The sequence below is a fragment of the Giraffa tippelskirchi genome, chromosome 8, assembly GCF_054371585.1.
Source record: "Giraffa tippelskirchi isolate mGirTip1 chromosome 8, T2T-mGirTip1v1.2.pri, whole genome shotgun sequence".
NCBI classification, from domain to species: domain Eukaryota; kingdom Metazoa; phylum Chordata; class Mammalia; order Artiodactyla; family Giraffidae; genus Giraffa; species Giraffa tippelskirchi.
Window position 1 is genome coordinate 149813983 of NC_137282.1, and position 24794 is coordinate 149838776.

The 24794-nt window shown below is 41.3% G+C and overlaps 1 protein-coding gene across 44 annotated transcripts in view; it reads right to left on the bottom strand.

Annotated features, from left to right (window-relative positions):
- CDKAL1 (CDKAL1 threonylcarbamoyladenosine tRNA methylthiotransferase) overlaps positions 1–24794 on the bottom strand; it is a 918695-nt gene that overhangs the window by 300464 nt on the left and 593437 nt on the right. For 38 of the 44 annotated variants that reach the window (XR_014061588.1, XR_014061589.1, XR_014061593.1 and 35 more), the window contains 2 exons: positions 18576–18659; positions 15012–15176 (listed from right to left, as the gene is read on the bottom strand). Coding sequence is in view for 33 of the 44 variants with exons in the window: in XM_081518030.1 (XP_081374156.1) it covers positions 15012–15176; positions 18576–18659 (249 nt within the window). In the remaining 11 variants the exon portion in view is untranslated. Of the gene's footprint in view, positions 1–9559; positions 10131–10461; positions 10649–11560; positions 11909–15011; positions 15177–15936; positions 18660–24794 lie in introns of those variants that run through there. The other 6 variants (XM_081518043.1, XM_081518045.1, XM_081518050.1 and 3 more) reach the window with 3 other exon arrangements.

Sequence of the window (24794 nt, forward strand, 5' to 3'; positions counted from 1 at the left end):
AACTTCGGGGACCGGATAACACTTTCCTCCAATATCTAGTATTGTTGTGGTGCTATTTTCAAGGAAACTAAAAATGAATGAACCAAGTCACACTCAACTCCAACTTCCTTCTCCTTTTCACCAAAAATATTTATAAAGTGAGACATGGCTGCAGAACCAGAGGCATACGGATCCAGCAAGACAGACGGATGGTAAGCTCTGTGTAAAAACACTGAGGAGAAAAAGCAGTGTTTCTGGAATGTTCCCCAAGTGTCCAGCACATGTTTTTATTCTCCATGCCATCTCTCCTTTAATTCTCCCAACCACCCAGTGAGGAAGTTAAGATGAGTTTCTCCCAACTTGAAGTACATGCCCAGTTTATAGAGAGTAGGTGTAAACGGGGAAGGTGGGGAGAGGCATAGCTTCAGTCATATTAAGTCTAGCTTGGTAGTTACATATCAGAGATGTACTTATAATGCAATGCAAAGAAATGAGAAAAATCAAGGCACTGCTTAATTATTAAAACAACTGCCAGTATCAAGATTCCTATCAAACTGACTTTGTCCACTTCACAGGGAGGTAATGGTGTTATTCTGTGTTTCCCTTCAGAATGCCCTTCCAGGAAAACCAGCCTCAGGTCAGGTGATTTCACATGACCTGTCTCATGGCTCTGAGCCATGCTGGGACTCAGTAAACGTGACCGGTGGATGGTATGTCACTGGGTTTTCTCTGCACGGGCAACACACACACATCCCTAATCTGCTCACATTAGAACATGTTGCAAAATGTGTTTTAATGAGGCACAGTTGGTCTGGTTCTGCTCAAATAAAAGACATCCCTGTAAGAGAGCCGCCACCTGTCTCCCCATTTTGCAGTGCAGCTTCTAAATGAATTCTTCAGTCCCTGCCTCCTGCAGGTGCTGCCAGGGCCCCGCGATGGCATTCCATGCGCCAGTTCCCCTTCTTGGACAAACAGACAACCTCGTCCCTGTGTTCGTGTCATTATCTGATGCCAGGACAGACAGGGGATTACAGGGGCCAAGGTACCTTTCTCCACTATTCTTTGAGACATTTCTCTAATTGGGAGCATATTAATACCACATCATTAATAGGGTTCATTATCTCCAAACCAAACATGGTAGCATTTTCTAGCTCTTGCAGTCTCTGGAAAGAATGCTCCACGTATAGTCCATTAGCGTTACAGGTACATCATCATGTAAGAGGATCAACAAATGAAACTTGGAATCTATTACACCTGTTCATTTATTCCGGGAGAAAACTGACATTGGAAAACCTCTGTTGCAATTACCAGATGACAGCACAGTACTATCAGCCTTTGGGTGCCACTCCGGGGCATGAGCAATTCTAAATCAGCCATTATTCATGTGTAGTTTCCTCTCCCCCTCACCTCAAATGTGTACTTGCTATCAGATCATTAAAACTGCAAAGAAAATGTTTTCAACTGGACCACATACACACTTAAAAACTCACTATGATCTTAGTTTTTTTCATCTTATTTTGGTGATCGAGTAAACACATGGCTTTGCTAATAAGACCAAACATAAATTATTAAACTATCTACCATAGGATCAAATGCATTGCAGATTCTGTTCTGAATAATTCTGGCTTGACGTCCACCAAAGGAACAGATCTGATGTGCCCCTGTGTGGTCTCGGTGACCCCCCCCCATTGTTAGGTGCCCAACCTTCTGACTTGAGCTGTGCCAAGTGAAAGAAAGATACATAATCATATCAAAAACCAAAGCTCGGCATCTGCCCATCACCTAATTATTTCCTGTAAGATCATATTTCATCCTACTCAAGAGATCTGAAAACAACTCTTAAGCTCTGAACTTCTTTTAACGAATTCAAAACATTTCTTATGTGTAAATTTTCTCATGGCCCAGAGGCACTGTTATAGCTTGAAGTGGAAGCTAACAGGGAGGAAGGAAAAATCATTTGATATCTTATAACTCAAGATAAATTAGAGTTTAGAATCTGTTTTTAACCGAGCCTGAACATATGGCCTATATAGAAAAATCTATCGAAACCAAATATGTGATCAATGCAAGGAAACTGTCTTAAAATATACATTATGCAGTGCAGTACGCTATTGGAAAAGAAACTCAAGATCTCCTAATTTTGAAAAGTTTGCTTAGAATACAAAATTATCTTCATAGCAGAAAATTATCTCTATCGTAACTGTATTTTATCCCTAAAATATGAACTTAGGGAGGCATGTCTTTATGTGGGCATCCCTAATGTGCACTGCTGAGAGAGGCCCAGTAAGAAGGGATGAAAGAAGGTGACCGCTCAGTCTCGCTGCCTTCTCAACCCTCCATCATGGGCTTCTATTTGAATGCTTTCATCTTACTTGACCTTCTTAATCTTAGCACCAAATGTTCATTCAAATAAACCTACCCTTTCCTCATTTTCAACTCCTTACACTTACCAAAATAAGGAGCAGGGTAGGGTAAAAAGTCAGATTCAAAATTAATAGTACAGTTCTCTCTTCTGCTTACTAAATATCAGTCACAGATGTGTACACACACACACACACACCCACATCCACTCCAAGAGGCTCGCTTAGAACTATGAAGCCTGGGATTACAATGTTCATGACAGTAGCAGAAATCAGAACTCATCTATTCCAAATTATTGGCTGGCAATAAGCAAGCTTCTCCACAGGTGTGGTAAAGTTAAAGAAAAAGAAGGGATGAATTGGGTCAAAATGCTTCGTTGACAATTAAGTCCTTTTGATAATCTCTTAAACCACAACCAAAACCATCCTCCTCCTTACATGGAGGAAACCGTGAACTGGGATGCAGATGAACATAACAATTGAGTGCCTTAAAGTTAATCTTTAATCAATTCAACTCAAAATAATTACTCTTAAGGATTTTGTCTAAATAGGTCACCATGAGAGTGTTTTGGCAGATGTTTTGGTTTTAAACAATAAGAACAACAAAAAAATGGGTGATGTTACCTGCTGTCACAATCAACCCTGTCATCCTAAGTATTATCCTCAGTGCCACTGAATATATGGTTTTAGAATCAATGAGGTAAGGGATACCCTAACAGCACAAATATATTCATTCATTCATTCAAGAGACACCGAGTGAGCAGGCACTATTTCAGACATTAAGGCCAAAGGAGTGAACAAAGCAGAACAGCTCAGCCCTCATGGATGGGGCTTCTGTTTTATCAGCTGGAGACAAACACATAAATATTTGCTATGTCTGACGGTAAGATGTACCATCAAGAAAACCAGAGTAAGGACAGCGGGTACTAGGTCTGACAGAAGGTGGGGGTGACTATTTTACAGAGGGCTCCTCAGGAAGCCTCATGGTTAAGGCGGTGTTTCAGCAGAGACCTGAATGGAGGAGATGACAGACATGTCACATGGCATCTACGAGAAGCATGCTCCATGCAGAAGGACAAGCAAGTGGATAGGCCCTCCGGAGGGCCAAACCCGGTGTGTGCACATCCAAGGAGCAGCATGAGCTGGTGGCTGGCTCAGCGGGTTCGACGGGGAAGAGGTCGATGACCAGGTAGAGAGACCAGAGGACTGCGCAAGGCACTAGGCCTTGGAGGTCACTACAGGGCCTTTGGCTTCCATTCTGAGTGTCGTGGGAAACCCTAGACTTTTTTTTTTTTTAATTTTTCTTACTGTGATGAGATACATATAACATAAAAATTACCATTTGAATCATTTTTAAGTGTACAGATCAGTGGCAATTACAATCGCCATGTTGTACAACCATCCCCACTATCTCTTTCTAAAACTTTTTCATCACTCCAAACAGAAACCCTATAACCATTAAGAAACAACTCTTGCACCCACAACCTCTGACAACCTCTAATCTACTTTCTGGCTCTACAGAAAGAGGCTCTGCTTATTCTAGATCTTGTATACAGGTGGAATCATGTAATATTTGTTTGAGTGCCTGACAGGTCACTCAGCATAGTGTTTTCAAGGTTCATCCTTGTGGTAGCATGTATCAGAACTTCATTTCTTTTTATGGCTGAACAAAATTCCATTGCATGTATATATCAACATATCAAACACATTCTGTTTAATCCATTTATTTGTTGATGGACACTTGGATTGTTTTCAGCTTTTGATTATAGTGAATAATGCTGCTATAAACACTGGTATACAATTGGCATACAAACAGAACAACTATCTATTTGAATGCCTGCTTTTTATTCTGTTGGGTACATATGTTAGGTCATGGAATCCTAGATGGTTTTGAGCACAAGAGAGATATGATCTGACTTTTACAGAGGGTAAAAACAGGGAGACCAATTAGGCAGATTGTTTGTGTTTATTATCAGATTATACAGTACAGAGCATGGAAAACCAGAGAAGGCAATGCCAACCTACTCTAGTACTCTTGCCTGGAAAATCCCATGGACGGAGGAGCCTGGTAGGCTGCAGTCCATGGGGTCGCGAACTTCACTTTCACTTTTCACTTTCATGCATTGGAGAAGGAAATGGCAACCCACTCCACTGTTCTTGCCTGGAGAATCCCAGGGACGGGGGAGCCTGGTGGGCTGCCGTGTATGGGGTCGCACAGAGTCAGACCCGACTGAAGTGACTTAGCAGCAGCAGCAGCAGCATGGAAAACCACCTCCTACAAGAATATTTTTTTAAAAAAAAGCCTGTAGCAAGTAACACTATCCTACACCACGGATGCTTTTTGACATCATCTGAAGGAGAGCAGAAAAGAAACAGCACTCAAAGTCAATGAAAAGGGGAAACTTAGAAACACGATCACAAAGTACTTATTTTAGGTAACTATACTTGAAAAAACGCTGTTGCGGTTATAAACATTACTGAAAAGACCAATGACCAACTCCTCTTCTCACGGTATATATGTCATGGATGTGATAGTAACATCTCCGTTAACCAGGCCCCAATAAATCTTCAGTGATCATCAGCACATTCACTTCCTCCGCGCCAGTACCTCTGGGTGCCTCCCATGCATTATCTCATTTCATTGCCAAAATTACTCTATTGAATAGACGCTACTACCCTCAATTTATAGGAGTGGAAACACACCTTGAGATGGTAAGTAACCAGCCAATGATCACACAGGTAGTTATAAGGGACAGAACCAAAATCCCAAATCTATGTAGAAAGATCACAAAGTTTATGTGCTTGAGGAATATACTCGTCTTTCAGTATGGATATCTGCAAGAAAGAATCCCCTGGAGCCGGGGGCCTCCAGAAGGAAAATGCTGACCTTGATTAAGTAAATCTCCAGTGTTTTTTGGCTTTTATTTTTTTGTCCTTCGGACTTCTTTCTCAAGTGGTGGCAAATTTGAAAGTTACCAGATCTTACTTTTACAGGTTGACTTCCTACCAGATAACTGTTGACTTGACACATGGCTTGTACATTTATGTTTCTCAGTAATTTAATACAATGGCATTGGGGAGATTGAGGGACAGGAGAGAATTTCTTTCTCTGAAGCCCTTTAAATTTAAAATGTGACAAACTATGCTACAAAACAGAAGGTATTCATGGTTCTATTATTTTAGGCACAACTCAAAGTTAGTACTCTGAACATGACAGGAGAAATAGGCTGAAAATATATGGTTAGAAGCATGCCTGGCTCTAAGGTACTCATCCTTACAGTTTCCGTGAAAAGAATTTAAACTTGCAAGATTATTATCAATTTAAAAAGAGGCTTTTGCAATCTGCTTATCAAGATGTCAAATGACTTCAAAGAGCAGGTTGAGTGGCTTGACTGAAATTTTTTTTTAGCCTTTGAAGAATATACTAATGTCCTAAGTTGAAGGACTTGAAGATTATCAACCTATCATGCACTGTTAACCTCCCTGCCTCTGGTCAAGAAACCCTCCATCCTACCATGCGTATCAGTGAGAGTCCAGTTCATTCAACAAATGTGTACCGAGCACCAGCTCTGAGTCAGGGGCTGTGCTATGACCCAAAACTGGTGGTAAACCGAGCAGACGGGGTGGCCCTGCTCCTGTGAACTTGGCTCACACAGGCAACTTCCACCATTACACTCATGCTCAAAAACCTTCCAACGTGCATGGCAGAAACTTCCAGTACTCCCTCATATTTTATTCATACAGAAGTGTGTATCTCCTAAACTCTAGGCCATGTGAATACTTCTGGCCAATGGACATAAATAGAAACACCCTACGCCCCTCCTGTGCTGAGGCAGTGAAGAGCTGGTTCTCTAGGCAGTCGACCCGGGTCCCTGAGTGCCTGTATAGAGCAGACAAGCCCTGATTCAAGATCACCCAATAAATGGTACTAGATGTGCTGCAGTCAAGAGCAGGAAATAAACCTTTCCTGTGTTAAGCCTGAGATTTCAGGGTTAATGTGTTACCGCAGCACAGCCTAACTTATCATAGACTAATACATGTGCTTTACTGTATTGGGTTGGCCAGAAAGTTCATTCAGGTTTTCCTGTAACATCGTATGAAAAACCCAAATGAGCTGTTTAGTCAACCCAGTATAACATGCTGCTGCTGTTGTTGTTTGGTCATAAGTCATGTCTGACTCTTTTTTTGACCCCACGTACTAGAGCCAGCCAGGCTCCTCTACTCTTTACAATGAACACTATTTTACACTTGCGCCCAACTGCCCACGTCTACTTACAGATGCCCAAAGAAAGCCAAATTCATTCCTGCTCATTCTGTCACTGACTTATGTTCCTTTGGCATTGAGAAGAATCTTCTCCTTCACTTGCCTGATTAAGGCCTTCTTATCTTGCAGTCCAGTTCTAATCCCATCAGACTCATGACACCCTCTCCAGTGGGAACTGTGTGAATACCCTTGACTGGTGTTTTCCACACTGTAAATTCCACCTCACTGATACAGATTCCAGGAAACATGTTCCATCTTCCTATCCTCCTCTGTCCTTCTGGTGCAAATCTGAGGCCCTGGTTCCACACTCAGATGCAGCAGGTCTGAGACCTGGATTGTGAAGCAAGCTTCATGGGGAAGTAGACAGGAGCTTGGGGCTTCTGTCTTGCTGGGGCAAGAGGGGCAGAGGCAACATCTCTTACCAGCAGCTTCTATGTACTTTGGGTCTTATTTCTGGAAAACTTAGCAAAGATCTGCTCCGCAGCCCTTCTAATTATTCTGTGAACTGTTCAGTATCCCTTTTTAGACCCCTTTCTGTTTAACTGTTTTCTTTCGTCTTTAGGGAACCCTGATTCATATATTCGCTGATCCCTCAACTCTACAAGGGTCTCCCATCTTCCAGTTTCTTATGGTCTGATGTCATCTCATTTATCACCTTATATATTACAGATTTTTTTCAAAAAGCACCTGTCTTCCTTTCCTAACTACACTTCCATCTCCTCAAGGGCAAGGATCACACCTTAGACTTCTGACCCCAAGCAGTGATTGGAATAGTGCTGGATCTACTTTACAGACTGATCGGAGGACCATTTAATTTATCATCCAAACAAGGACCCCTCGAAGAATGAAAAAAGGGCACTGTTATTAATTATACCAGGACAGTGGGTGTAAACCAGGACCATCCCAGACAAACCGAGACGTGATCATACTCGGCACTGCTCACTGATGCCTGAGTAAAAAGCTCAAGACTTTTGAAAGGAAAGAAATGTAGTCCAAATGAGAGCACCAAAGAGCAGTCCTGGACACCTTAGATTTGGTGAGAATCACCTATAAAATTTTCATCACCAGAGCAGTGATGTCACATTGGGTAGCCAGTGCACACCCACAGGACTCTTTCACTCCAATCCCTCCCAACAAGGGTCACAACAGAACAGTAGCGTTATCAGAAGAACATCCAGACTAAAATCTCCTCAAAAGCTAAGACCATATTTATTACTTCTATCTCCAATATGTAGTCCAGTGCTAGGATAATATGTTCAATAAGTGCTAAGACATAGCCTAAGAGGCCAGGCATTACCTGTGGGTTGAACGTGTGAGTCATTCAGGCTCGGGAGCCTAATCCTTTTCTCTCACCCTAAGCCCCTCCTTGCTCTGGGATTTCCCCCCGCCTTTGCCTCAAGCCCACTGCCCCTTGCACTTGCTTCCCGTCATGTGGACAAAGGATGCCGAGGACCCAGCCTCATCCTAGGATGCCTCTTTGTGAGTGTGCACAGCCGTGTAAAGAACACTTAGAATGTTCTTGCTGCTTTAATCCAGGCTGGAATGATAAGTAGAGGGAACACAGGTAAGAAGCCTCGACACCCAGCACAGAGTAGAGGCTCAGTGAATGGCAGCTGTCATCACTATCACCGAGTCACTTCCCTGATGCACACAACTCCCCTCACCATGCCCAGGCCACAGCCTCGGGAGGGGGAAATTACCATGAGTGGTCACACAGTTAGTGATACAAGTGAAATGAAAGCTAACTGTTTAGCATCAGCTTGCTCTGACCATACTGTGGATGGTACTCAAACTGGTGAGTGGAAGGCACTGCTAACATACTAAAGGCCTTTTGAACTGACATAATCATACGAGTTAGGCTGTAATCCCTAATAAATTCAGCTCAAGAGCACAGAATAAAAGCTATATATCTAGACTGTGAAACCCAAATACACCCTAACAGATCTACAAATGAAACTAAGTAGAAGCCATAAGAAAGGAATAAATGGACTAAATGTTAAATGTGCTACAGTTTTCACCGTGAAACCGATTTAACATATGGGCAATGAAGAATTCAATTTTATATGAAGTTAAAAAGGAAAAAAGAAAAACTAGGAAAAACTGCTTTGGGATTGGAGCCAGTATCTTGGGGGGAGTGGAAGGAAAATAGGAAGGAACACACCCTCGTTTGCTTCTAACACGGTTAGCTGATCTGTTTGAAATTAGATCTACTTTCAACTGTTTTAACTTAATTATTAAGCCATTTCTTAACCTCATGAATGCAGTTTTCATGCACTTTCAAATCTGGCCCTGAACTAATAGACCCTTTTACTTCAGTGGTTTTGGAAATGAATGTTAGATGGAGAGGAAAGCATTTTAATGATGCTTTTCTAAGGGTCAAAGCTCTGAAAATATAGTATAGTTTGTACATAAAATTCAGTACACCTGAATATCCTGCTGGCCCTTTGTCTGGTAATGAGGCAAACCATGCCACCCTTTAAAACGCCCACTTCCTCTCTGCGGGCACTCGGCTGCGTTGGTGCTGAGCTATCTGACCGCTCAAGTGAATCCATTATTAGGATCAAAGTCCCGGCAGATGAGAAACAGGTGACAGCCGGGGCCCTGGGGCAGCCTTCCCTTCACTTGTGAGAAACAGGGCAGGTCCTGGTCTCCATTCTAGAATATTCTTCTTTAAAAGGCGGTGAAAGGAATAAGAGAAAGAAACACCTGTCAGTAAGAACAGTCAGTACTATAAGACTGCTATGAGTCTCTCTCTGTGAATTTGTCATTCTCACTGTGTAGAGGAACCCGTAAATTGATTTGGTTTCATCTGCCATCCTGTATGAAATCAATGGCTGATGAGCACAACATTTGCAATGATACAAGACTGTGCAATTTCTACCTTCATTGCCTAAAGTAAAATGATGCTCTAGCATGTGCTGCAAATTATAATGATAATTATTATCAGTGTCAAACATTTACTGTGACAGGAGCTGACATTTATTGACTGCTGAGTCATTTCTATGGAAATATTATGAAGTGGGTACTGTTATTATTCCCCAGTTCCAGAAGCAAGAACTAGGTTAGAAAGAGGTTGAATAAGTGGCCCAAGCTCTGTTTCTTATGGTAAAACAGGGATTCAAATGCAGATGATCAAAATACAGAATCCATGTTCTTATTTGCTATACTGTGCTGGATGGTGAAGACCAATGGAAGTGATGTACCACTTAGAACAGTAAAGACATTAAAATAAAAGTCTTTAAACCACTGATTTTTAAAGGAATACTTACTGCATCCCTTTATCAAATATTAACATACATACTATGCAGTGGGTATGTTGTCCACATTATCTAATGTAATCTTCTGCAGATCGCTTATCTCCGTTTTACAGATGGAGAGACTGGACTGAAGAGGTGTGCTGTACAACACTGGAGGGTAGGAACTGTAGTCTGAACCCACACCTGACAGACGCCAAGACTCGAGCTCTTTTCAGAAAGTTACTCTGCCTCTTCTTTCTTTAAAGTGATTCTTTACAAACATGAAGAAACCTAAAAGGAGGAAAACTTTGGAATAAAACTGCTTACTTCTAAGTTTAAAATGAGGAGAGAATTTTCTTCTTTTCTCTCTTTTGCAAGGCACAAAATAGCTCTGACTTCTTGAGTATGCGTCTAAGAAATGGGAGGATTCAAGTGATGTGTGTTAACAGGGGCCACAGAAGGAGAAGCAACATCAGCAGTGAATCTGGTTCGTCTTTACCAAGCAGCAGCAGTGCTCACGTTCCCTGGTATTCCTAAGGCAGACTCACAGCTCAAACACCTCTTAGAACAAGGGGAAGACTGTTAACACTGTCCATTTTCTCATCCTTTTTTTTCCTCTCTCTTTTTGTACCTAGTGTAAGCTCACTCTGGTATATAAAAAGTCTGGTATTACTACATTAAAATAGTAAAACTGCTTTTACAAATATCAAACACTCTTCCCCTACTTGGGCATCATTTTCCTGGAAGAGTGAGTCTCAAATTTCAGTGTGCATCTGTATTATCCAGACAGCCTTTGAAAAAACAGAGGACTAGGTCCCTCTCCCAGAGTTTCTGGATGAGTTTTGGGTTGGGGCCCATGAATCTGCATTATAACAAGTTCCCATATACTGCTGATGCTGCAAATCTGGGGACCACACTTGAGAATCACTATCATAGAAGTGAAGTGAAGTCGCTTAGTTGTGTCCGACTCTTTGCGACCCCATCGTCTGTAGCCTACCAGGCTTTTCCATCCATGGGATTTTCCAGGCAAGAGTACCAGAGTGGGTTGCCATTTTCTTCTCCAACTATCGTAGAACATCTATGAAAATGTACATGTCCTCTGCCTTCTCCCATCTCTTCTTCATCCTAAGAACAAAGCTGCCTGACAGTGTTCACAGCAAAACGCATCATCTGTCCTTTATGTTTTTACCCCTTTGAACCCTATAGTGCTATCCACAGGATAACTATTACATAGCTTTTTTTCTGAAATTAATTATCCTTAAAGAATACTTATTCAAAAATGTTCCCTATTTGGATAGAGGTGGCATTTTTGGCTCCCATCTTCTCTAAAAATAATCAGACAATTTTTGTCTCTCTATCCTAGTCTCCTCTTCTTCCTCTATTCCTCTAACCAAGCTGAAAGGAGGAATAGGAATAACCATTAAAAAAGGTTACTATATGCTGTTTTTATTAGAATATAATTTCTTAGAGGACAGTTACCTTTCGACTCTACAGAAGCTTTCCTTTCCACCATGCTATGAGCATTTACATAACTATCATTATTTGAAAATAACTAGGCCTTATTCACTTCACTTCTATGACAGTGATTTTCAAGTGTGGTCCCCAGATTTGCAGCATTAGCAGTATATGGGAATTTGTTATATTGCAGATTCATGGGCCCCAACCCAAAACTGAACCAGAAACTCTGGGAGAGGGACCTAGTCCTCTGTTTTTTCAAAGGCTTACTCCTTGGAAGGAAAGTTATGACCAACCTAGACAACATATTGAAAAGCAGAGACATTATTGTGTTAATAAAGGTCCATCTAGTCAAAGCTATGGTTTTTCCAGTAGTCATGTATGGATGTGAGACTTGGACTATAAAGAAAGCTGAGCGTCAAAGAATTGATGCTTTTGAACTGTGGTGTTGGAGAAGACTCTTGAGAGTCCCTTGGACTGCAAGGAGATCCAACCAGTCCATCCTAAAGGACATCAGTCCTGAATATTCATTGGTAGGATTGATGCTGAAGCTGAAACTCCAATACTTTGGCCACCTGATGTGAACAGCTGACTCATTTGAAAAGACCCTGATGCTGAGAAAGATTGAGGGCAGGAGGAGAAGGGGACGACAGAGGATGAGATGGCTGGATGGCATCACTGACTCAATGGACATGGGTGTGGGTGGACTCCGGGAGTTGATGATGGACAGGGAGGCCTGGTGTACTGCGGTTCATGCAGTCCATGACTGACCAACTGAACTGAACTGAGGCCTTATTCTCTTAATATTTACAGAATTTAAAGTCCTGCCACAGGGTAGGCATTGAATCCGTTTTTGTCAGATGAAATATTTCAAACAGTCTTAGAGAAAACTGAGGTCAAGAGAACCTAAGTGATGTACAGAAGGTCACAGAGTCTATTACCGCAGAGACCAGAATCCTATGATCCAGATCTCGTAACTCCCACCTGGCCTGTGTTCTTCCCCTAGTCTGTTGGACCTCTCTCAGTTTTATCAGAAGTCAATGGTACCTGAAGTGAGACAAAATAAGTCCAAAGTAGCGTAGGGCTAAAGACTTAAAGAATAATCATAATATTCTCAATTAAGGAAACACATTTACTATGGGAAACACTTTTTTTCTTTTACAGTATTTTGCTTTAGATGCTTTGGCTTTTCTAGATTTCTTTATAATGTGTGGAGGAGGAAGCATTTACTGTAGAAAAACTCAGGAAAAGCCAAGAAAATTAAAGAAGATAGAAATTCTGATGGGATTAGTTTCTTTGGCACTGAATAGATGACCCTATCAGAGAAATTCACCCCCCCCACCAATGCCATGTGCCCTGCATAATCACAGCTAAACAATTAACAACCAAAGGTCACCTTCAGGGTCTGCTGTTTCTAAAGCAGCTAGATTTAGGGGAAAGAGGAGATAACCACTTAGTAACTACTTACTATGTCCCAAGCCTAGTTTTAGGTGGTTTACATACACTATCGAATGCTTTCCTTTCAACAACCCCATGAAAGAAATGATTATCCCCATTTAACAGGCTAAACCAAAGCTCAGAGGAGTAAATTGACAAGTCGAGATGGCAAACTCAGGTCTATTTGACCCCAGGGTCACATTTCATCCACAGAGTGAAGCTCATTTTTTCACTGAAGAGTTCCAGCACCTTTATCAGAGCTCAAAGGGCTCAAAATGTCTGAGGCAGGATTATAACCTCTATCGCCTTCCTCTAAATCCTATAAAAATGGAAGCTGTTCTCCTGTTTAATCTATTTTGGTTCATATCATCAGCAACAACATTTGTAACACCAGGACAAATGCTTTTTTGAAGAAGGCTTTTTGACCCCAAGTTTGGCATATCTTTAAAAGCAGACAAATAATGAAGCAGAAAACTCTGTTCATTAATTCACATGAAGTCACAAATGGTGATAAAGGGCTTGCTGGATGTTCCCCTTAATGTAAACGCACAAATCAATATTCTGAACCCTTTGGCTTCATGCCTGAGATCAGCCTATATTTCCGAGAGGGGCAGAAGGGCCAGCAGTCAAATGACCTTTATCCTCATCTCACCTAGGACTTTAGGGTCATCCCAGCCCAGAGGAGGGCTGGTAGGGGAGCTGATGACACCATTTCCCAGGCTGGAGGGAGGCAGAGGAGAACAGAAAAGGCTGGCCCATGGAATTTAAATGGGGCTGCCCTCTTAGAAAGTAACATTACAGTGAAGGAACCAATGAAAGGGTGCTGCTTTTCCTCATTTGTATACAATTATAATGTGATGTTTTAAAATAGCAGCCATTTTGATAGGCATACATGAAGGAATTAAATCAGGCAGGGTCTTTGAAATAACAGTTTGCCCACTGCTGCTATTTGCCTTAAATCCTTTTCACTGTGGCAATTTAAAATCAATCCTGTAAAACATACCATGAGGAAAAACAGATTTTTTTTTTTTTTTAAGTCACTTGCTTGAAAAATTTCTGAAGTACTACCTAACATATCAAAAGCAATGTAATTTAAATGCTGGATTTCATTGCTTCTTCCTGGTCATCCATCCAAACCCCCAAGTATGATGTATGATTTTTTTCTAAACAACAGAAAGCATTAATTTCTATGCTTATCAAGTTGGAGAGTTCACTCCTGGTCAAACAGGCTGACACACTTGGCAGGGTTTCGACAAAAGCTGGCCGACATCACCCCGCATCAGTCAGACGGCTACGCCCACAGAGTCTTCACATGTCCTTGTCAAGCTCATGAGAAGTGTCACTCATTTCAGGATTTCAGAGAATGTCATGCAATAGGTGAGAATATAGATAATATGACCCTCTTTGTCACTATTTCTAACATTTAATTAACATGCCTTTGCCATTTCTTTGGGGTGGGGGCGGGGGGAGATAATACATCTACTAACACAAATCTGGAGTTATACAGCCAGATAAATATCACTCATCATTTTTCTGAATGTTAAGTCATTGCTCTACTTTTTATTTTTTTTGGAGCACTTAACAATTGTGTTGAAGAAAGGACATCAAATGATGCTTAGAAATGTGATACACATTTTCATTTCACACTCCATCAGCTTTTACAGCTGTAGCTCAATGAAATGTAAGAGAGAGCCTGGCAAACAGCCATATTTACCAAGGTATAAAATAGGGGTCAGGTTACTTTTTTATAGAAAGAAAAAAAAAATGTTTAATTTTCACTCCACATGACTAAAGCAGATACTCAGCTAACACGCTAGAGAAAGGCACTACAACTACACACACTGACATGGTTTAATACCTGTTTAACTGTAGGTAGGTTTTTTATTTTTATTTTTTTTACTATATTATGACCATCTCCACAAAACATGAAAATGGCCCTTTCCTTACCCACTTCCACTCAGAATCTACTGACATAGAAACATACTGGATCAGATCATCTTTGGTATTAAATCTTTCACCTGGAAATAATGGCTTCTGCCCTCTGCTTCTAGCCTAGAAGCAGAAAGAGCTTCTTCCCTCCTCAGGCAGAGAAGCAAAGCTATAGGCATCCGCAAAAATGCATCTTTCTAATTCGGATTTCAATCTGTCAGAAAGGATTAAAGCCTCATGCATACATAAAAAGGGAACTGTACATGATAACAGAAACATGGTTGGAAATCACTGAGCTTCCACAGCTGCCTTTTTACCAGCTGGGCAGAGAGGAAGGCCGCTTTTACCCACCTCTGTTAAACCCGAGACTTCTCCTCTTGCTAATGGTTTGCTGATGGATGGCGTGTATACTTTGGCGTCCGAAACTGGCTGCCCCTTCATAAAATGTTTTCCTGATTCATAAATGTCCACTTCGACCATTTTCCCCATGAATGTGGGATTCTTTGGTACTAAAACCTGAAAAAAAAAAAAGACAGAAGACTTAATTTTTAAAAATAAAATTTTATTTTAGAACAGTTGGGGATTTACAGAACTATAGTTAACATGGCACAGAGGGCTCACATACCCCAGGCGCAGTCTCCCTCTTAGTAACACCTAACGTTGCTACGATACATTTGTCACAATTAATAAGCCAATATTGATGCATTGTCGTTGTTCAGTCACTAAGTTGTGTCTGACTCTTTGTGAACCCATGGATTACAGCACGTCAGGCTTCTCTGACCGTCACCATCTCCCAGAGCTTGCTCAAATGCATGTCCATTGAGTCGGTGAGGCCATCCAACCATCTCGTCCTCTGTTGTCCCCTTCTCCTCCTGCCCTCAATCTTTTCCAGCATCAGGGTCTGTTCCAGTGAGTCAGCTCTTCTCATGAGGTGGACAAAGTATTGATGTACGACTATTAACTAAAGTCTATACTTTATTCAAATTTCCTCATCTGTCCCTTAATGTCCTTTTTCTCTTTGGGGATCCCATCTTAAGTGGGCTCTACCTTCCAGATGCTCAAAAATCTGGGTATCCAGCAGACAGGGAGAGCATTTCTAGGAGGGGTGGGGCCGCAGACAGTGCTCACTCCTTGCAGGACGCCTATGGTCCTAAGGCACATGGAAGGCAGGCCCGGAACCCCTCAGGCATCAGCCAGTTACTTGTGAACAGGTCTTTGATATCCTGCTCTCAGCTGTCTCAGGCAATGAAGACAACTGGGACAACACCGATGAAACCCTCATACGTTTGGAACCTTCCAAGTTCACGGTCAGAGTCATGATTTAAGCAGCCACTTTAAATTAAGGCCTGCATATTTGGGTGCACGTGTGAGTGTGCACATGCCTGTTGTTTTGGGGGAAAAAGAAGAACATTTCACAACCCCCTTTTCAACAGTTCAAACCTTGGTGTTTGGAGCTAAACGACTTCTTTAACTGATGGTTGCCATCATTTCTTTCACTCTGTTATAAAATGCATGTATTTGCTAGTTCTGCGTCCACATAGGACCAGCTCCTCTGAAGGATACTTTGGCTGGCTCACAGGAAACTGTCAGATGGTCTCTTTCCACTAGAGATTACAGATCAAGGTACTTGTTTACTCCAGCAAATGTTTCTCCTCCTCTGGGACTTACAGGTAGCCCGTATGTATTTTGTTCTCCCTCACACTTCTATTTCAGAACTGGAGCTACCTGCCAATCTTTTCAAGTCAGAATCCAAAATAAACAGACTAATTCTGACCCAGCAGTCTACTCTGATATCTAGATACAATCTCTACTTCTGGAGGTCATCTTTTGTAGAAAAATAATTGCTATGAAATCTTTGATAGGCTTGGTTGTAGAGACCAAAAAAAAAAAAAAAAAAAAAAAGTCAGATGAGAGCCAGAAATTCCACAGCCAGTTTCTCAGAGAGGCTAAGTTGGATCTTGGTCTTTCTGAGTTTGATTCTTTATGACCACTGAGTACAACTGCTTCATCAAAGTATAGGAAAAAGGTCACCTGAGTGGTGGATTACTCATGGCAAGCAAATGAACTAAGAGAGCCGTAGTGTCAGGATATGAAAGCCCTTTTAAATCAGTTTTTATAAAACAAGAAAATCTCTAGAGTAAACTGTCCCTGGGAGATCTGGTACTATTCTGGGGGAAAATAACTCTCCTTGATCTGCTGCCTTGATCTGAATGAAGGGCTCAGTGTTTTCTCCCCCTCCGGTTTTAATAATTAGAAAAAGCTCCACTGCTTTAAATTGGAGGAAGCAGCTAATGAGGCATGCCATCGCCTTTAAAATGAAGGGGAAAAAAAGTTCCCTGCTGAGGCAAAAACCCAAATGGCAAGAGAAAGAAGAGGAAAGAGGCTACCAAAATATAATCCAGCTCCTCCAGAGAGCTGAGCAGAAGGCTGACCTGAAGAGGAAGAGGGTTCTCTGGAGTCAATTACTGAGATGAAAAACGGGGAAGGCTCAGCTCAAACATGGAGGGCTGGGATCAGTCCTCAACTGGCTGGCTCAGTAGGTAAAGAATCTGCCTGTAAAGCAGGAGACCCAGGTTCAATCCCTGGGTCGGGAAGATCCTCTGGAGAAGAAATGGCAACCCATTCCGGTATTCTTGCCTGGAAAATTCCATGGTCAGAGGAGCCTGGTGGGCTACAGTTCATGGGGTCGCAAAGAGTCAGAGGCAAATTAGCAACTAAACAACCACCACCACCTCAGCTGGGGTCTCTACAGGGGCCTGACCAGGGCATGTTCAGCCTGGGCCTTGTAACGCTCTCCCCCGTTCCCTGAGGACCCGGTGCCCGGTGTGAGATGAGTCCACACGGAAGCCCATGCTGGAGCCCCTCCCACTCCTGCATCCCTGCTTCTAACACAGGCGGTCGGCCTCCCTTGCTCATCCTTTACCGGAGTGGCCCATATTGGCCTGAAGAGCCTTCCCAAGCCGTGATCCACAGAAAAAAAGTTGACTTCTCATTTGCTGAGAGAGGAACAAAAAAGTAGGAAAAACCACCTAATATTAAGAAAATACAATCCAGGGATGACCCAAGGAATCCCTCTCCCCCTAGGAGCGTCTCTAACCAGGAGGGGCCTATGGCACCTCCTCCTTGGCCCTTCCCAGGGCCAATGGCCCCTGAAGGAGGCACTGTTTGCTTCAGTCACTTTTGAATTGCTTTACCCCCTGGGGAAGTGCAATCCCAAACACTGAACTAGAAGTCTGGCTGCTGGTGTGGCAAAGCACACTGCCTTAGACGGGCAGGGACTGGGGAGCCCCTTCAGGTGGGCCTCGAAGAAAATTCTCAAAGTGAAACTAGTGTGATCCTCACTCTGGTCTCCAAAGTTGTTCACACAATGTGAGCTGAGTCCAAGAAATATACTCTTTTCCTTTTGCCCTCAGCACTTTTCATTATAATGGAAGTTTAAAAAAAAAAGGCAATACAAAAAAATAAAACCCTGAAACTAAAAGAGCCAACCAACCAAAAGCCTGTGAGTGCTGAGACAGGGAGAGGAAGTCCCCGCCCTTCCAGGCTGATGTCGCCGGTACAGACATCCTTCCTGTCCCCTGGACAGAACTTTTCCCTCCACGGTGCCAGGCTGTGGGAGGCCGGGGCGGTCAGAACTGCCTGTTTCAAACTCCCCAACGCCAGAGGCTGCTCCCATCAAAGACGAATGAGGACTAAAACACACTTACTCCTTTGGATAAAATGTTTTGTAGATTAAGCCACAAAGATAAGCCCCAGGTTAGCTTGGCTGGCTTGATGCTATAAAATAGCCTTCCTGCCACAAGATGCTATCAATACCAATCTCTGCTACTTTAAGTCTCTTTTGCTTAAACTGATTTACTTTCAGAACTCTTTCTCATTTTGGAGAAATCCTGAGAGTGTGGGAGTGTCTCTTACCTGCTCGTAGAATCGATTGTGAGCAACATAAAACTTGGAATCAAAAGATTCTTCAGTGACTAACACTTGTTGTCTCTGACCAATCTGTGGAAAGAGGGGAGAAAAAAAATAGGAGCCATCAGGCAAATGTCTGAGAATCCAAAATAAATGCCAACCTAAAGAGTTATGGACCAGTAAGTCACGTCTTTTTAAATTGTTTTTTAAGATTTTTTTTTTTTTAATGTGGACCATTTTTAAAGTCTTTGTTGAATTTATTACAATATTGCTTCTATTTTATGTGTTGGTTTTCTGGCTGTGAGGGATGTGGGATCTCAGCTCCTCAACCAGGGATGGAACCCATACCCTGTGCACTGGAAGGTGAAGTCCTAACCACTGGACCAATGGGGAAGTCCCAAGTTGTGTCTTCTTGAATTTAAAGCAGATCTAGATTGCTAGCTACTTAACAGCCAAAACAAGAATCACTATTTGAATATACAATAATAATAATAATATTAGATTATAATAATACATATTATCTAATACATAGATACTATGTATATGTAATACTATCTAATATTATATATTATTAGATGTAATACTATCTAATACATAGATAATAATAATACATATAATCTATGTAGTAATATAAAATTCGGGTAGAAAAAAATCTTATTGTCTTAGAGAACTATGAAGCAAAACTTGATCTTATGTCTTCCTTCAACAGAAGTTAGATAATTAAGGCTTCTGAGACATACAAAAATCTTCTAAATATCACTTCGTTTCTTGAAACAAAGTTGCAGAACAAGCCAGAACAAGCTGCTTCTAATCCAAATTCATGAAAATATTTTGGCAATATGAAAGACTGGTAATAAACATTAATTTGAGTTATGAGGGATGTAACACTAAAGAAAGTGCCTCAAAAACTAGTCATTAAGTCTTTGCACCTAAACATTTCATATGCTGCATGCAATTCTGAAATTATTGATTAATTCAGTTATTTGCTTAATATATACATTTTCTCTCTCATGGGCAACGGTCGTTTTTTGCTGCAGTTGTGACTGCATATTCATTTTATTTTTTTAAGAGACTATTCTCTGCAGGATCTGTATTTATGATTTAAGCATGCATTTTTAATAACCAAGAAGTTAAATTAGCCAAAATGTTAGTTAAAGCAATGTGACCATTCTAAATTATTCTACCATTTCCAAGTTTATTCTGCTGTGAATGCAACATTTAAAGTATCTGTTATTTTTTTTAAACAAGGTTGTCAAAAAGGCTGATGGAGCAAACCAGCTACATTAGATGATTATGCCTAGAATCATTTTTGCCATTGCTCCTTGATAAATACAACCCTCCATGTTAAAGTACATTGGCAGGATTTTTTTGAACAAAATCCCTTTTCTCATATGTAGGGACTTGTCACCATGTTCAGGCAGTTACCACTTAGGAAACATAAACACAGCTGCACTAAATAGACCACCTAACAATTAAAAAGAAAAAACTGAAAACACCAAACTCCTCTCTCCATTATACAATGCCAATACCTAAATACACTGTAATTTACTTTTTTTTTTTTTTTTCTTTTACTCTATCATTCAAATGTAGCCACTTAGTAAGGGCTCCAAGATGACACATCACAGACTGATGTAGTTCACGCCTTGAAAACCACTGAAAGTTCCCGCAACACTAATCTCTTTTAAAAATCAAGTTACAACAAAAGGAAGTTCTCCTAACTTCTACTTTGAGCTTTAATGGCCCTGTTTATTAAAAAAAAAAAAAAAAAAGATGAATACTGGGTTTCGCTGAAGTATATTCTTCTGGAAGGAAACTTAGAATGTTTGCACACATTTCACAGTGTGAGTTGCTTACGACTTAGGATAAGTATCTGTCAATGGTTCTTAAGGAAATCTGCAATTACACTTCATCTAACATTAAGTTTTCAGGAAATTAACAACAATACAAGACTGCAGAGCCACTGAAAACGAATGCTGAGACCTTCCTCTTGTTAGAATTAATGTGGATGGTTGCAGTTATCATTTTGGGGGTTATTCTATTTTATCTGGAGAGACTAACCATGACAGTAATACATACACATAGAGTTAGAAAAACTTGCTATGTTTATATAGCACAGGGCAGGGCATTTGATCAACCATTAGAGAACAATTTATATGCAGTATTTAATTATTTGCCACTGGGATTCGGGAAAATTGCGATGGGCAGTCATTTATGGTGGCAAACACCTCTCCAGTCACCTTTTTGGTCCCTTCAGCCATCAATTTTGTCTCATTGGCTCTTAAAGTTCCCCAGAAGCTACTGAGCAAAATTGAGCACGAGCAACCTAAAACTTTGACCAAAAATTGATGCCATCTGTCCCCACCCTCTGAAACCGCCCTCCCTGCCACAAAAAGACAAATAATAAATGCTCTAACGCAGTATTTTTTTTAAGAACGAAGTGAACATCGAATATGAACTTTAAGAAAATCAACTGTTTCAAATAACCTTAAAAACAACAAAGTTAAGGAAGTGTGTAGAGGGGGGATTGAGCTGGAATTCTGGAAGAGGCAACATTGCCTTAGACAATAAGGAAACCAACAGACCAAATGTGTAAATATCATATCTTTTTTTCAATGAGTTACCTCCCCATTTCCAACCGCTTTCTCCCCAACTTTACGTGACAACTCAGTGTGGTTAAAGATCGTATAACAAGATTTAGGGTGTAGCTAGTCGCTCAGTTGTGTCCAACTCTTTGTGACCCAAAGGACTGAGGCCTGCCAAGTTCCTCTGTCCATGGGATTTCCCAGGCAAGAATACTGAAGTGGGTTGCCATTTCCTTCTCCAGGGGGTCTTCCCAACCTAGAGGTCGAACCCAGGTCTCTTACACTGCAGGTGGATTCTTTATTGTTTGAGCTCCCAGGGTACCAGATTTAGGGTGATCATCCTAATTTGACTTAGAATGCCTCTACTACCCAGCAAGGTAGTCTTGGTCTCAGAGGAAGAAGCGGGGCTTCAGGAGAAAAAGGGCAAGGCTACAGATACCCTTAGGTCCCTAGGACTACCATCACCCAGCTCTCTAATATACTAAAGGCAGAGGGATCCCCCAGGAGAGGGATCAGCTTGTCTTATAGAAGGATGGGTGTACACGGAACCTTCTCTGAGATGCTGCAGCATCTACTCTCTGCTGATGTTCTGAGATTCTGTGAGAAGGAGGCTTCTTCCCTGGCTTCTCACCCTCGCTGACAGAACGTCCCCTAGCAACTGGAATCTCTGACAGGAATGCAAGGCTACCTCACTGGCTTTGAGACAAGCCCCTCGAAGAGGAAGTTAACAGAATGACTGCTTGTGTAATTTAAAAAATGAACAAACTCCTGAGTTTATAGAATATATATACAGGTATACACACACGCCCACTGAGAGAGAAAGAGAATACATAGGAGGCTGAAAATACTGGTTTCAATACCCTCTGTGACTGTTAACACAATATGGCTACTCAGCAGGAATGATTAAGACGCAAGTGGAACTGTAAACCCACAGAAGGATCCAGAGGGTGACTCCCAGATAACTGGAACTTTCAAGGACAGGATGGAAGGGGAAGGTGATGCAGGGAGAAGGAAGAGTCAGAAGCAGGAACACACAGTTCCAGCAGAACCCTGGGGAGAGGAAGAAGGGTTATTCAAAGACATCAAATGCCACATGTTCGAACTGGAGAGTGGGGCAAGAGGACACGGGTCTGAGTAGATTATTTTTAAGATAAAAGAAATTTGGCTACATTTTGGGCCTTTGATTTCCTCACAGGAAAAGAATGAGAGTTTGGTAGAAGCGACATGGAGGTGGAGAGGCGAGCAGACCAAAGAGGAAGTGGATTCTGATTTTTAGAGGACCTTTCAGTTCCAAAATTCTAAGTCGTCATTCATGGTAGATTTGATCTGCTGACAAGGTTTCAGATGAAGGAAATTTGTTCTCTGAATCCAGGCTGTCCCTTTTCTCCTAGTCAATGTGTGCTTAGAGCCCTCTGCAAACTATAGCCACTTTCTTGCTGCCCTGAAAGAAACAACCTGATTTTTAATACCCACCAAAGAAACATTAACAAGTCTCTCATAAAGTTATCCAGTGACTTGCACCTGAAGAATGCTGTTAAAATCTTCCCAAGAAAGTCCTTTTTAAAATAATCTCTTTGCCTTTTGATTTGCTTTACAGGTACATAATCTGTAGCTGATTTAATAAAATGCTTCTTTAATTTCTAGAGCATTTTAGAGTTTAAGAAGTTGGGCTGGAAATACAGTCTCTTGCACTTCAGTTTCCATTTACAAAGTCTGACCTTCAGGACATGCGTCAGAACTTCTCAAAGTGGCCATAAGACCTGGCACCTGCTGTAAGCAGACAGACGTACTCTGTAATTTATTCATCAGATGTCAGTGAAGACAGTGGCTTTTCCTAGGACATGCACAACTTCCTTTGGTCCATGTGAACCTGACTTCAAAATTACATTTTATGAGAAATGAACTGCAGAAATGTTGCAGGGAGGAAGCCAATTCTGACTCCATGTTGGAAACTGTTTCGTTGACTTGCTTTTTGTTGTTTTTATTATTATAATCAATACTCCATGGCTTATTATTATTGATACTCCATGGCTTGCCTGGAGGATCCTGCCCCTCTGACTGTAAACTAAAGTGCCTTTGTTCAGCTCATGGAGAGATAATTTGTCCCTGCCCACCTGTGAATAGAAGAGATTAACACACCCCTTCCAAGGGCTGGCCATTCCCCTGGTGATGTTTGGCAAGACGGAAGACCCTTTCACTTTACTTCCCCACTGCTTCTCCTTCTGTTCTTCCTCTTGACTTTAGTTCCTCATTGTTTCTTTCTCTCTGATCTATTGGCATCCAGACCCCAATAAGACGGTTATTTTGAAGTACTAGCCTGCCATCTTCTCGGTCTGACAGCTCCCCGATTAAAGTCTCTTCCTTGCCTCAACACCTCGTCTCTGAGATTCACTGGAACCTGTTATAACAGAAACAGTCCTATGAAACCATCCCTCCATTTCACAGATGGGGTCACTGAAGGTACAGAACAAGCCCACGGGATCCCGCATGACTGCTGATCTCGCAGAGCTGATGGGAACCATGGTCCCTGCTATGAAGGCGGGAGGTGCAGGTGGGGGTAGAACTTTCCAGGCTTTGTTGGAAAGACATGAAAAAAAAAAAAGAGCGCTTCTGCTTTTTTTTTTTTTTCAAACACAAAGGCAGAAAATAAAGACTGCATTCCCTTGAATAGACAAAGACGGTCAGAACCTGAAAGGGGCTTAGCAAACTCTGATTTCACAGAGAGGAGACTGAGGTTCAGCCGAATGCACTGATCTGTTCAGTGGCCGAGAGAAGTCTCGGAAGCATCCTTGCTACTTGATGTCTCCTATGTAATTTCTAGCTGCAGAAAACGTACAATATCATGGCTCTAATTCTGGAGTGTGCGGCTTTTCCTTGAGTAGGGAAACATCTGCGACAAACAAAAAGCAGTAAAGCAGTGGCTTTTTTTTTTTTTTAATTCAATTTGGGGGTAGATTTTTTCAGTCCATTATATAATCAGCTGGCTGTGTTATTTGTGTCACATCTATGCTTCAAATTTCCCAAGTGCCTGAAGTGGTGAGCAACATCAGTTCTAACCATATGGGCAAATAACACACAGAAAACACACACTTGCATGAAAAAAGCAGTGGTTTCCAACAGAATTGGGTTGCTGAATGAATGCTCATTCAAGTACATTCTATTTCTCCATGGGTCCTAAAACAAACAACATTCTGCATGGCTATTTCAGGATGTAAAGAGAGAAGCTAAAAAGAATTGCTTCAAGACAGGCAGATAATACTGAAATTTAACAAAAACATTGAGTACTTGGGTTTTTACCTTTAACCCAGTAAGAATTGTGACTTATGTAAGTATTCCTTGAACTAGAAGAAGCAGTTTCTTTTAAGCCCATAATGTGGCTTCAAAATATAAACTTTATGTAAATTTTACTTTTCTCAACTTTTTTTTTTTTTCCTTCTCACTTTTGTTTTACTTAAACAGAAAACCTTACATGTGGCTTTGGAAAATAATTGCAATTCACTTTCCACTCTTAAAGGGTCAGGTTACAGAGATTTCAATAATTCTATATAACTGCTCAGAGTACCCAAAAACATTTATAAAGGACAGATGTATATTAGACTTGTGTAAGAGAAATATTTATTTCTTGAAAACAGTTATAAGAAGG